This window comes from Suricata suricatta, chromosome 11 (assembly GCF_006229205.1).
Source record: "Suricata suricatta isolate VVHF042 chromosome 11, meerkat_22Aug2017_6uvM2_HiC, whole genome shotgun sequence".
Classification (NCBI taxonomy): Eukaryota; Metazoa; Chordata; class Mammalia; order Carnivora; family Herpestidae; genus Suricata; species Suricata suricatta.
In genome coordinates, this window is record NC_043710.1 from 18,701,827 (window position 1) to 18,715,681 (window position 13,855).

Genomic DNA, 13,855 nt, shown 5'->3' on the forward strand with positions numbered 1-13,855 from the left:
ATACACCACAGGGTAAACCACAGCAGCACAGGAGAACGCTGAACCTGGGAGCCGCACACAGAAAACCGTCCCCAGGTGAATGCCCCTTCTGCAGTAGAGAGAAAGTCAACTCCTATACTGTAAAACACATATGGCCACTCTGCCACTAGAATCACCTTTCTAAAGTGGACGTCAGATCACACCTTAGCTTCTCTGCTCAAAGGTTCTCCATCCTCCTGAGCCCAGCACCCAAGCTCCTGCACAATCGTGTCCTAACTCACCCTTCTGGCCGCTGGTCGGTTACTCGGTGCACGCCACTCGCCTCTGCTCCTCCTCCAGCCAAGCCCTTCTCACACCTCAACACTCACTAGTCATCTGTGCAAAAGAGACCCCGACCACACGGATCCTGTCTATGGCACAACAGAGACCACCTGGCTGCCCTCTGGATGCTACTCGTTCCGTGAGGAATAAGCAAGAGTTCTGAACTGGTTTTCCACTCAAAGTGCACATCACAAAGGTACAGGAAAGTTCATATTCAAACTAAAGATAAAGGATGACTTTTCAGTTTAATGTACAAGTGTTTTCAATTTCTTTTAATGTTTATTTTAGAGAGATAGAGGAAGAGAGACAGAAAGAACACAAAAGGAAGAGAGGCAGAGAGAGAGAGGGAGACACAGAATCCAAAACAGGTTCTGAGCTGTCAGCAAAGGGCCCGACGCAGGGTTCAAAGCCATGAGCCGCGAGATCATGACCTGAGCCAAAGTCAGACGCTCAACCAACTGGGCCACCCGGGCGCTCCAGTGTTTTAAGCAGCAAACTCCTGTAGTGCTTTGTAAATGGGATTTGATTTGCAAAAATCAGGCTTCCAGACAAAAATGTTAAGCCTATACCCAGTTCCTGTGGCAGTGACACTTCCCTCCAATATGGTTCACCATATGACAGGCTATGACATGTTTAATAAGTTAGCATTTGTCCCCCTGACTCATTCCATGGTTGAACAAGTACATATGCCAGTGTGGAAAGACAAAGGAGAAGAGGAAGACGGAAGAAGAGGAGAGAAGCATTTAAAATCTGTTGAGCTATTAAGACTGGTGCCACGCATTCCTCTTTCACGGTTATTTTTAAAAACCTGAGAGGTACTCTGCGGTGCTGTTGGATCTGGGCTGCTCCTTGGGCGCTGACCCCTGCCTACTCGTCTCCGCGGGGGCACGAGGCGGCCACCACCACACGTGTCGCTCTGGCTCAGATGCTGCGTGAGGATGTGGTGTGTGGCGTGGTGCACAGCAAGCTGACTGGTTCTCACAGGTCAAGGTCAAGACCCTGGGCTTTGATCACTAGTATTCGGTAGACTGCCGGCCAAAAATGCATGTCTTGGGAGACGGAGGGTTTTTTTTTTTTTTTTAATATCAAGGCACATAAGTACAGAAGCACAGCCAAGCGGGAGGTGACAGGAGAAAATACTACTGTATTCTAGAGTAAAGATTGTATACGGCTTATCTGACAGAGGGGTTAAAAAGATCAGGAGACTAATCTGTAGCTAATATTAACACATCTATAAAATAAAATGTAAGCACTTCAACATATTTTTCATCATTAACTCATGAAAATATACTATGAAATACATGCACATAGTTGTAACAATTCATCCTTTTTAGGCATTTGGACAAATGTGCTAGAAAAGATTATCAGAACAATAGTACATATCAGTCATTTCAAAAGGCAAGAATACAAAATGCATTAGAGACCAGAATGTTAGTTTTGATCAAAACATTTTGCCTGCACATAGATACTAAAAATCTTTATCAGTGCTGAGACTAACAAAATAATAGTAACATTCTTAGAGCCCTTCTAGGAGCTGGGTACATTACCTTATTTAATTCCCCAAACAACTCTGTGAGGTAGAGATTAACACCTTCCATTTTACACATGAAAAATGGAAGCACAGAGGGCAAGATATCTGCGCTGAGTCGAACAACTAGTTCTGGGTCGTACAACTAGTAAATTGTAGAGTTACTTAATTAACTTGAAACCTCATACAGATTACTGAACAATGACAACATTTATATAGGTATGTTAAGGGAAATGGCTTTAAAACTATACAGATATGTTTAAAAGAATCTGTTTTGTGGGGAGGGGCGGGGTCTTGCTCCAAATCTACTTAAAAGATCCACTTGTTGGTGGAGCTCACTTAAACTGAATCTTTTTTTTTTAATTTTTAAAAATGTTTTATTTATTTTCAAGAGAGAGAGAGAGAGAGGGAGAGGGAGACAGACAGACAGAGACAACATAAGCAGGGGAGAGTCAGACACAGAATCCGAAGATAAGCTCCAGGCTCTGAGCTAGCTGTCAGCCCAGAGCCCGACGCGGGGCTCAAACTCATGAACTGTGAGATCATGACCTGAGCCAAAGTCGGACGCCTAACCTAATGAGCCACCAAGGCACCCCTAAAACTGAATCTTAAGTTAAAAAAAAACCCTGGTTATAAACAATAATGGAAAAGATACCATAGTTATTTTCTTTTATAAAATTATTTGTCATATTACAATATAATTCAAATGAGGTACCTTTAAGTAGCAAGCTACCAAATGTTACGTGGTATGTATGCAACAATGATGAAGCTTTCATTTTGGTAACTGGTTTATACGAATCAACATATTATTAAAATCATAATAAACCACATAACAACTGATTTAACTAAGATCTTGAAATGCAACATATATATCATCCAGGGAGCGGTACAACCATACATGAAGAATTGGACAAGATATAAGATTTTAGGGGCCATGGACTTCAAATCCAGCATGCAACAGATATCACTTCTCAGGAAATGAAGACGTAAGGAGAATTTTTCTTTAAACATTCACAATAGAGAAAAAGATCAAGACTGTGCCATAAGCTGAAAACTCGTAATTAAGTTCTTATTTATATTTAGCTGGTTAACTCCAAAAATTTTGAGTTTAGTATTTTTTGATTGGCTTACGCTAGAAGCGTTACTAAAGATGGATTTGGCTTTTCTGTTAGTACGGTGGTCCCCACTTATCCGTGGTTCCGCTTTCCAAGGTTTCACTTACCCACAGTCAGCCATGGTCAACCACGGTCAGAAAGCGGATTATCCTCCTTCGGACACACCATCGGAAGGTCAAGAGCAGCCTAACAGCAGGTCAGGGTGCCCACATCTTTCCCCTCCCCTCATCGCAGCACGTGGGCATCTTACCACTCCACACCATCAGTGCAGGACAGTAAGATATTTCGAGGGAGACCCCATTCACACAACTTGCATTACAGTCTCTCATTATAATTGTTCTATTTTGTTATGGCTGTTCACCTCTTACTGAGCCTAATTTAGAAATGAAACTTTGTCCTAGGTATGTACACATAGGAAAAAGCAGTATATATATATAGGGTTTGGGGGTTATCGGTGGTTTCAGGCATCCACTGGACGTCTTAGAACACATCCCCTGTGGCTAAGGGGGGCACTACTGCATGTTCCAATTTGAAGCTTCTGACGTTGCCTATGGAAATGCTGCCTCAGGCAATACTTTTTGCCAGGCTAGTACGTAGAGTCAAGGCATCGGATCGGTGACTGCTGGCATATAGGGAAAAGCATGCTCAGATATTTGCTACTTATTCCTCCCGACTCTTTTGCTGCCTCATCTTCCTTTTACCTGTGATGTCTTTTCCAGGCACATACAAGTGACATGACGTTACTGCATGTCTACCTACTAGAAACCAGAGTAATTTTTATGTGTGGCTAATAAAAATCACTCGCTCTCCTTACTCTATAGCCCCATGCTACTGCACAATGCTTCACCACAACGTGTCATCCGTCTGCTTACAATGTGGTACCGGGGATACGAAATGGAACTAACTTCTCCGTGAAGAACTGCGGGGTGATGAACACTTTGTACAAATCAATCTTCAGCCCAAGTTCATTTGTGTAGTCCCAGGACCCACCACACTGTTTGGACAGAGGAGGCATTGCATAAATGTTCAATTGTTCAAAAACAAAATGACCCAAAAACCTGTTTGGTCTTCAGCTCTTTGTACCAAAACATGAGAAAAATGACCACCGTCACTGGGGATACGTATTTACACGGAAAGAAGTGTTGGCTAGTGTGAACAAACCGGTCATGTGTTTTTAAATAGAACGAACCAAAAAAGATGACATATTTATAAAAAGGCTGCTTACCTTACAAACAGAGAGAACATTAATATTTATCAGTTTCTTGATGATCTGTAAAAAAAAATATGGATAATTTTATATACGTCTGATCGTGGAAGTAACCATATTAGATACCTATGTCTCTAGTGATCTAGAAAAGCACCAGAAATTTCCCCAGATACAGCAGAGACATTGGAAAAAATGGCAGGAGTTGGGGTGGGAAGGCAGATTTTACTTTCAGTGTTATAATACTTTCCTACCAAAAGCAGCAATTCGTGCTAAAATGCAAAACCCAAGGTAAATATGTAAGTAAAATCTGGAAGCAAAAGACACTAAATCTAAAAGAGAGCCACCTGGGTGGCTCGGTTGGATAAGTATCTAACTCTTGATTTCAGCTCAGGTCATGATCTCACGGTTTGTGAGTTCGAGCCCCACATCAGGTTCTGCACTGACAGTGTGGGGCCTACTTAGGATTCTCTCTCCCTCTCTCTGCCTCTCCACCTCCCCACCCCTCAAAGATAAATAAACATTTAAAAAAAAAGATTTATGCATGCCTCAAGGATACAGATTTCATTTTGGTAAGTTTACCCGAATCAACCATATTGCTATATATTAACATATTCATGATTTCTAAATTGATACTTAGAATTCTGATATTTAAAACAGAGCTATTTTGATATAATAAAAATAGAAATTAGATAATGAAATGAGTTATTATCGAACCCTGGACTTTACTAAAGAGGTTATAAACATTTTCTCATTCAATCCTTCTAAGATCCCTCTGAAGGTGCCTATTTTGTGGATGTGTGAAGGGACACGAATTTTGTGGATGTGGGATGGTTGGGATCATCCCCAGAGTAACTCAGAGAACCGGAAGAAGGGCCACGGTATGAACCCTTATGCCACACTGCCTTGCCTATACTCACACGCTTTGCTTTTGTTACCATACTATTAAAAAAAAGACTTACATTGTCCAAGTCAGGAATGTCCAGAAAGTATTCAGGATAGTCATATGACATCCCCACATTGTTCACTGAAATAAGACAAGATCGTGAGCTGGATGACATAGACTACATTTTATAGATTTACTAAGATAATGAGATAAATAATATCAAAGTGATACACACAATGATATCAAACACTGTTTATGACTGGAGTGACCATCACCTTCCCACCCCAAATCTACCGGTGTTTGTATAGTTCAAATGCCTTCTTCATTAAGCCCTTCCTGAACCTACCATCTAACCCCTGGTAAAGGGACTTTCTCTTCGCTTTCATTTCCCTAGCCCCTTGGACTAGGTATTCGTCCTCTGTGACAGTTATTTGTAGATATTGCTTGCCCCTCTCTACTAGACTTACATCTTCAGAATGGAGTAGAAAGAGTGAAGAATACCGCAGTGTAGGGGACCAGAAACTTGTATTCTACTAGGAACAGAAAATGTGTAATCGAGGGTAAGCCACGTACGAGATGCATGTCAGTTTCATCTCTAACACGAGAGCTTGTTTTATCATTCAACAAATATTTGCCATACACATATGTACAACACATGTACTAGAAACTAGAAACACCAGAAAGCAAAAGGCAATCTCTGGCATCACGGTGCATACTATGTTGTAGTAAGAGAACGGCACTGAACAAAAAGAATAAAACATTTATTTCATTACAAAGTATACTGTGCCGTGGGAGCCTATTCCTGGAGTCTGACATCATCTAGGAAATGAAGGAAGACTTCTTGGTGGAGGCCAAGAGAGTAGGTTCTAGACTCTAGACTAAATGTCTCCAATGAACCATCCATCCTTACCAGACCACAAGCCCTGAAAAATCAAGATCATGTTCTAGTCTTTCTATACCCTTCCTCCTCAGTCACCTCACCTAAGGTTGGGACTATAGGACAACTGAGAAGCCAAGAAGAAATGTATATACAACTAGGTACATGATTAATACTCAGATATTCTATGATTCTCCCTAGCTCTGGAAAGACAGACCCAGAATAAGGAACATTTGCAGGAATAAAAAATATGTATATATAAAATATCTTGGACTTTATAATCTCTATCTACATATAGTCACCACAACAACTCTAATAGGTGGTTCCTATTACGATCTCCCTTTCACATAGTAGAAAACCAAAGTTCACAGTGGTTAAATAACTTGCCAAAGGACATAGAGCAAAGTAGGGCTGGGACTCCAACTCTGGAAATTTGACTTCAGAGACTGGGCGCTTAACCACCACATTACTGACTTCACCCAGTATTCACTTCAGAAAAAAAATATCAGTAATAATTGGATTTAAAAAACCCAGAAATCTGGTAACCATGTTTAATAAAACTGGAGTATTAGAAAAGAAAGGTTTCAGTAGCGAAAAGGTGGTGAAATTATGGTCAGTCTGCTAAATTTAGAAGGCATTGTGCCAAATAAACCTGATGGTTGTAACAGTAACTTTTTCAATAGACTAACAAAATTAGTGGTTCGAAATAACTCAAGAAAGATTCTATATTTAGCAGTAAGACAGTCACTTGAGGCTGTGAGTCTCAAGATTTTGCCTGCACAACTTGGTCAGGACAGACTTAACAAGATCACTGAAACTCAGAAAGCAAAGTGGAAAAGCAAACTGTACTTAATTACAATTTATGCTCTTGTGAACAAGGATTATATCTAAACATAATTAATAATCACAGGTCCAAATCCATTCTTAATTTATTCAACAGGTTCTCCACCCACCACAGGTTCAAGGAATTGATTCTATACAGACCTTTAACAATTAAGGCTAAATTAGTTAAAGGTGAGGCATAATGTTCCCTTGACTTTGCCTTAACCATGGACAGAATTATAAAGAATGAATTAACTCACAGCCTAAGAGAAACAACAACAACTGAAGTATCTGTTAAAATGCTACAAATAAATATTTGTTACAAAGTCAACTTAAAATAATAGAATCTCCAGGGAAAGGTTTTGCCAAATTGTAATGTTCTTCAGGATTGAAGAAAAATTCTATCACTTACGGTCAACTCCATTTTCTTTCACTCTCCTGGATCTAGAAAACTTTGTTTTCTTCCTAGTCAACGGAAATACTAACGCCCTATTTCAAAGTGCTGAAGAAAACTAGACAGTGTAATTATAAATCTGTTATTTACATTTTTTAAAGAGTTGATGCTTTTTTAAACGTTTATTTATTTATTTGGAGAGATTGTGCGTGCACATGCACGCCCGTGCGTACACAAGAAAGGGAGGGGCAGAGAGAATCCCAAGCAGTGTCTATGCTGTCAGCTCAGAGCCTGATGCGGGGCACAACCTCTCAAGAATCATGAGATCATGACCTGAGCTGAAACCAAGAGTCAGATGCTTAACCAGCTGAGCCACCCAGGCGCTCCTAAATCTTTTAAAATCCAGATTGCGCATGCATGTGTGTGAGTGTGTGTGAGTGTGTGTGTGTGTGTGTGTGTGTGTGTGTTTTCATCTGTCTCCCTAAGCAGTACTGCAAGTACAAAGTTGAGCTAAGGAAGCCCACAAAAAACTAAGCAAGCAGGGAAATGTCACTCTGATTAAGGCACTGCTAATGGACAATCTTCAGATCTGTTTCTAACTGAGCAAAGGGAGCCATCAAAACTACATGTTCACACAATGAAAACATGCACATCTATTTAATATAGTTCTAAAAGAAAACATGTTCGGGGAGCCTGGGTAGCTCAGCCAGTTGAGCGGCCGACTTCAGCTCAGGTCATGATCTCCAGGTGCGTGGGTTCGAGCCCCATGTCAGGCTCTGTGCTGACAGCTTGGAGCGTGGAGCCTGCTTCAGATTCTGTGTCTCCCTCTCTCTCTGTCCCTCTCTCGCTCATGCTCTGTCTCACTCTCTCTCAAAAATAAAGAAACATTAATGAAAAAATTTAAACATAAAAAGGAATATGTTCAACACTTTAGCCCAAAGAAATAAATAGAATCATGTATAAGGGCCATGTTATTATAACCAAAAATACACACAGAAAAAAATGTTAAAGCTGGGATAGATCTTTCAGAGCATTAAGCCCAATTTGATGAGGGGAAGTACATTACAAGGTCAGGCTGGCAATCTGTTCGATACCAGGGCTTAGGATGCTAAAATCCCTTCCTGTTTTGTTAGTTGCGCCTTTTGCTTGGGAAATATACACTACCCGTAATCTCTCCACGGTTGGTAATCACTTTAGGCTGCTATTATTTAAGAGTACAGACAAAAACAACTGTTGCTCTCAAATAGCTATTTCTATAAACGGCACAACAGTGCAAATCTTTTGAAAAAGACAACCCCATTGCAATTTTATTTTGAGACATTAGGTGGCAGCAATAACCAAATGGCAGGCTGAAAGCTTTCAGGGAATTGGAAAAGGAAGAAAACAGGCTTTGGGTAGGAGTGAAAAATGGAAATATTTCCATTAAATGTAGTCTCATTAAGAATGGGTGCGTGCAATGCCATCTCTATATATTATAGGATTCATTATAGAATTCACCAAACTAAACAGTGCCGCAAGTCATTCCAACAGTATTCAGATCGTTGAAAACCCCTTCTAAATGGTAGCATTTAATTTTATTTTAAAATTTTTAATGGTTTATTTATTTTCGAGAAAGAGAGAGCGACATCGTGAACAGGTGAGGGTCAGAGAGAGAGGGAGACACAGAATCTGAAGACAGGCTCCAGGCCCTGAGCTGTCAGCCCAAAGCCCAATGCAGGGCTCAAACCCACCAACCATGAGATCATGACCTGAGCCAAAGCCAGATGCTCAACTGACTGAGCCGCCCAAGTGCCCCTAAATGGTAGCATTTTAAATTGGTATTAAATATCTGTTTATTATTCAGGGTCGTTTTTGTTGTTATTGCTTTCTTACTTCTTTCTTTCTTAATTCTTTCTTAATTCTTCTTAACTCTTTAAATAGGACACCAGAGACAAATTCAACATTTTTTATTCAGTGACCCACAAAAACCTTTCACTCACATAAAAGACACAGGGTCTTTCCAAAAACAAAGGATGCCCATGTAATCTCAGAATTCCAACTGGAAATTCAAAAATCACCACAGGATCATGAATAGATATATAATCTTTCCCATCAGTTTCTCATTGGAGTGCTAAGGTAAGAATAGTTCAAGAGAAGAGATGAGGCAGACAGAGAGCAGAGGTCACAAAAGACCAAGAACAAGGGCAAGGCAAGTGGAAAAGGAAGGACGCGGCGGGGAAAGGAGCAAGACGAAAAGATCTGGCCCCCGCTGGGAAGAGCCGTCCATGCCCCGCGCTCAGCAGTGCCCACGTCCCCAGGCAGAACTTCGGAAAACACCAATACTGATAAAGGATTGTATTTTAAAGACTCAGAATCCAGAGTAATTCTGAAGCAAGCATTATGTAGATGTTCTGTATCATACGCTTGCTAAAAATCACTTACACATCTCTCATACTTAAAAAAGAACATACACAAGATTTCTCTTTCTTCTAAATTCATTTGCCGCTTTTTCTGACTTACCAGACTTAGATGCCGGCTGCTTTTGAGATAATGACATCATTAGAAATTCAGATATTTGGAATCTGGGTTGGACATGAGGGAGGAGCAAACAATAAATTACGAGAAAATAAGAAAATACAGGCGACCACACACAAAACACCTTCAACCTGCTTTTTCTAGATTAATCAGAGGCTGAAGAAATTAAGGTGGTATAAAAATACTTCATTTAATGGTTGGGCTTCCCAATAGATGTCAAATAATGTGAAGTATTCCCGATTTTCCACTCATCATATCAAAGCACATATGCTAAGGTAATTTCAGTCACATTTATAAGTGATATAGACTAATCTAGTTCAAGCATTCAAATTAAAGACTAGAGAAATGAAAAACCTATTACAGTTCATTAATAAAATGAATTTTAAAATGCTGCTACTTCATCACTTTTCAAAACAAACTGATTTTTTTGAAGGCAGACTTTAGTTGTAGCATATATGCCAAAAGCAGGCAGAAACATCTCCTGCCTTAAGCTTTTGAACTCACAGAGTCTGGATCTCAGACCCAATTTCAGTCCTATCTCTACTACTGCCAGCTCCTAACAAGGGGCAAGTGATTTGACCTCAATGAGAATCCCAAGCACTGACAGTGCAGAGCCTGATGCAGGGCTCAAACTCACGAACTACAAGATAACAGCCTGAGCCGAAATCAAGAGTTGCACACTTAGCTGATGGAGCCACCCAGGTCACTTCTTCAACAGGAAGTTACTGAACCACTCTGTACCCAGCACAATTCTAGGTGCTGGGACACAGCAGGACAGGCAAGGTCCTGCTTTTATCATATGCGGCCAGCGGCAAAGTGGAGAGATCCCGTGGAAACAGCCAGAATAACTGCTCATACTGATTAAGGATATCCCAGTTGTTTCTCTACCCTCTATTTCTTTCAAGTAGATCTAGTCTTACAGTCTACAGAGAGTTTGCAAAGTGAGGCAAAGAACATTCCTTCTTTGCCTTATTTAACATATTGCTGTAGCTAGCACATGTTCATACTCTGACAGATGATATTTGGAACACCATGTAAAACATTTTGCAAACTTTACAGTTTTCATACACTTGTGAGTAGCAATTTCTAAATAAAAGAGAGTTTACAGGGCTTCAAATTTGCAGTGCCTTTAATCAGAAATTGAAAAGTTTAAGACTGAGTCAGAAGCAACACAACAAAACCCTATTTCCACTGTTTAATTATAAATTGCTATGTGATCCTCATTATAAAACTAGGTAAGATCTGCCATCCATGAACTCAGAAGAGAGGAGGGAAGAAGGATGACATGAGGTTGGTAGTTAAATCTTAGCGAATGGGAGGAGCATTCATCAATTTCTTGAATTACGGTTCTATTTACATTTCTGAGATCACAGTTAATTACTCCATTTTAAGTTAAAGGTTCTGCTTTAATTAATACCATTAGCGGTTTTCGAGTGAAAGGAGTTACATTTGAATTCTACGTCTTATTCTCACTTTAGAAATCCAATTTCATCCAACACATCTAATGGAACTATAAGACACTATACTTAGTCTGATAATGTTCCTTATGAGTCTCCTAGTCTTAAAAAAAAAAATCAATGTAGTTATTCCACTTGCCGTGATTGGTGACCCCAGGTTCTGGCCTCATTTAACACAAAGGAGGGCACTGGTGCCAGAGATCCACAGGTCCACTTGAATCTCCACTTGGACTTCTCATAGCTCTTTCGGGCTTAACATACCCCAAAGCGAAATCATCATTTTCTTTACAGAATTTGCTCCTGATCTAGGGTTTCTTGTCTTAGGGAAATAGCACAGAGTTGCTCAAGCCGGAACCTGTAAACCACTAACCACTACTTGTATAATCCTAGACAATATTTAACCTCGTTAAGTCTGTTTCTTAGCTATAAAATGGGCACCAAAACAGTAAAGAATCTACCTTAGAGTACTGTTGAGGATTGCATGTGATTTGTTAGCACGGTGTCTGGTATACACAGCACCCGGGGATGCTGGCAATAATGATCAGACACACCGAACGTCTGTCATTGTTATTAATCATTCCTTCTATCGGACAAAACCTCTGATGAGGACCCTCGCGCAACGGACATTGGGTCCTGTTTCTATTTCCTAAACATCTCTGTGGTCAAACTACTTCTAATCATTCCCACTGCCCGCATCCTAATGTAACCACCGTCAACTGATGTTTCATTGCTGAAAGAAGCTTACTAGTCTCTTTTAATCAAATCCTGCCCTCTTCCACTTGAAGTCAGAATAATCTCTCTAAAATGATGTCAATTTACTGCTTAAAACTCTACAATATCTTCATTGTCCTTCCAGTAGAGCCCAAACCTATGAACCTGGTTTTCTAAGGCTTTCGTGAGCTGGCCCTGGATAATCTCCTGACTCTGGCCCCATCCCCACCGCAGTCCATGCTCTTGACTTACAGGAATTCCATCGGTCCCTCCAACCTGTCAAGCACATTCACCTCTAGCCTTTTCTTCTACCGGGAAACCCTTACCACCTCTCTTCTCCAGGGTTGATCAGCCTTTAGGGCTCACCTTAAATATTACTTTCTCAGAGACCATCTCCAACACCTCAGCTTTCTCTGCAACATATTCTTTCATTACATTCACTGCTTGTTCAATAGCTGTATTCCAAAAAAGCAGAACCACTATCAGTTTTATGTACTGCTGTATGGTTGAATGAATTAGGACACAAATCAATCAACAAACAGGAAAGGAAAGGTGCCCCAGAATAAAGTATTTCTCTGGTCTTGGTTCCAGATTTCTGGGGTAGAGGTTCTAAACCCTTGCTCTTTCCAAGATGATAGGAGTTTCTTTGTAGTTCATGGTGGGCCTTTTCTCTTTTTAAGTTTTATTTATTTTAGTAATCTCTACACTCAACGTGGGGATTGACCTCACGACTCCCGAGATCAAGAGTCACATGCTCTGCCTGCTCTACTGACTGAGCCAGCCAGGTGCCCCTTCCTGGTTAGCCTTTGGATCACACCTGAGACTATGTGAATGAGATTAATCAGGATGGGGCTTGGTCACCAAAGAGACCAAACTGTGTGACTAGAAGGCTAAGGCTTTGAGCCAGCTAGAAACTAAGTTCAGTCACATAGTCAGATTCAATTAATCACATCTACATAATGAAACCCCAATAAAAATTCTGGACACTGAGCTTTCAGGTTGGTGAACATTAAGTGCAGAGAGGAGATGTATCCTAACTCCACAGAGAGGCACAGCATTCAGAATCCTCTCAGATCTTGCCCTACGGGTCTCTGCATTTGGCTAGTGTTAATTCCTATCCTTCATAATAAAACCCTACTTGTGAGTATAGTGCTCTCCTAGTTCTATAAGATGTTCTAGCAAATTATCAAACCTGAAGGGGCGAGGGGAACCCCCAAGTTTGTAGCCAGTTGATCAGAAGTACAGGTGGCCTGGGGACTGTGCCCTGAACCTGTGGGGTGCACATTAACTCTGGGTGGTTAGGGACAAAATTGGATAGCACTACAAAAGAGAAGTTTTGGAAGTGTCTTAAACCCATAAATTGCATCCTGGAATAATAGGCAAACTCCACACTCTGTGCTATTAGCCTGTCATGTTCCTGTAAGCCTTTCCTGTAGACCTAGCCTAATGGCCTCTGCTTTTTCCTGGGCGTGAGCCATCTTATACCTGAGCTATGGAAATAGGTGGGGGGACGTCCAAACATGAAAATTTATCTTTGGTGCTCTCAACTAACTTTCTCTTGCCCTTCTATTCTTCCTCCCTTTCACAGCACCTCGCTGAGCAATCTCCCACTACAGGTTCCTTTTTTTCTGTAGAGATTTTATTTTTATTTTATTTTTTTATTATTATTATTTTTTATTCATCTTGAAGACTGTATAGCATTATAGGATGGTTGAGGGGTTTTTTTTTTTGTTTTTTTTTAAATAGTTTATTGTCACATTGGTTTCCATACACAACCCAGTGCTCTTCCCCACAAGTGCCCTCCTTCATCACCACCACCTCTTTTCCCCTCTCCCCCTTCCCCTTCAACCCTCAGTTCGTTTTCAGTATTCAATAGTCTCTCAAGTTTTGCGTCCCTCTCTCTCCCCAACTCTCTTTCCCTCTTCCCCTCCCCCTGGTCCTCCATTAGGTTTCTCCTGTTCTCCTGTTAGACCTATGAGTGCAAACATATGGTATCTGTCCTTCTCTGCCTGACTTATTTCGCTTAGCATGACACCCTCGAGGTCCA

At 40.7% G+C, this 13,855-nt stretch overlaps 1 protein-coding gene across 1 annotated transcript in view; it reads right to left on the reverse strand.

Annotated features, from left to right (window-relative positions):
- HSD17B12 (hydroxysteroid 17-beta dehydrogenase 12) overlaps positions 1 to 13,855 on the reverse strand; it is a 167,129-nt gene that overhangs the window by 36,867 nt on the left and 116,407 nt on the right. The window contains exons 5-6 of the mRNA XM_029914799.1: positions 5,110 to 5,174; positions 4,169 to 4,213 (exon numbers count right to left, since the gene is read on the reverse strand). Of these exons, the coding sequence (XP_029770659.1) occupies positions 4,169 to 4,213; positions 5,110 to 5,174 (110 nt within the window). The remainder of the gene's footprint in view (positions 1 to 4,168; positions 4,214 to 5,109; positions 5,175 to 13,855) is intronic.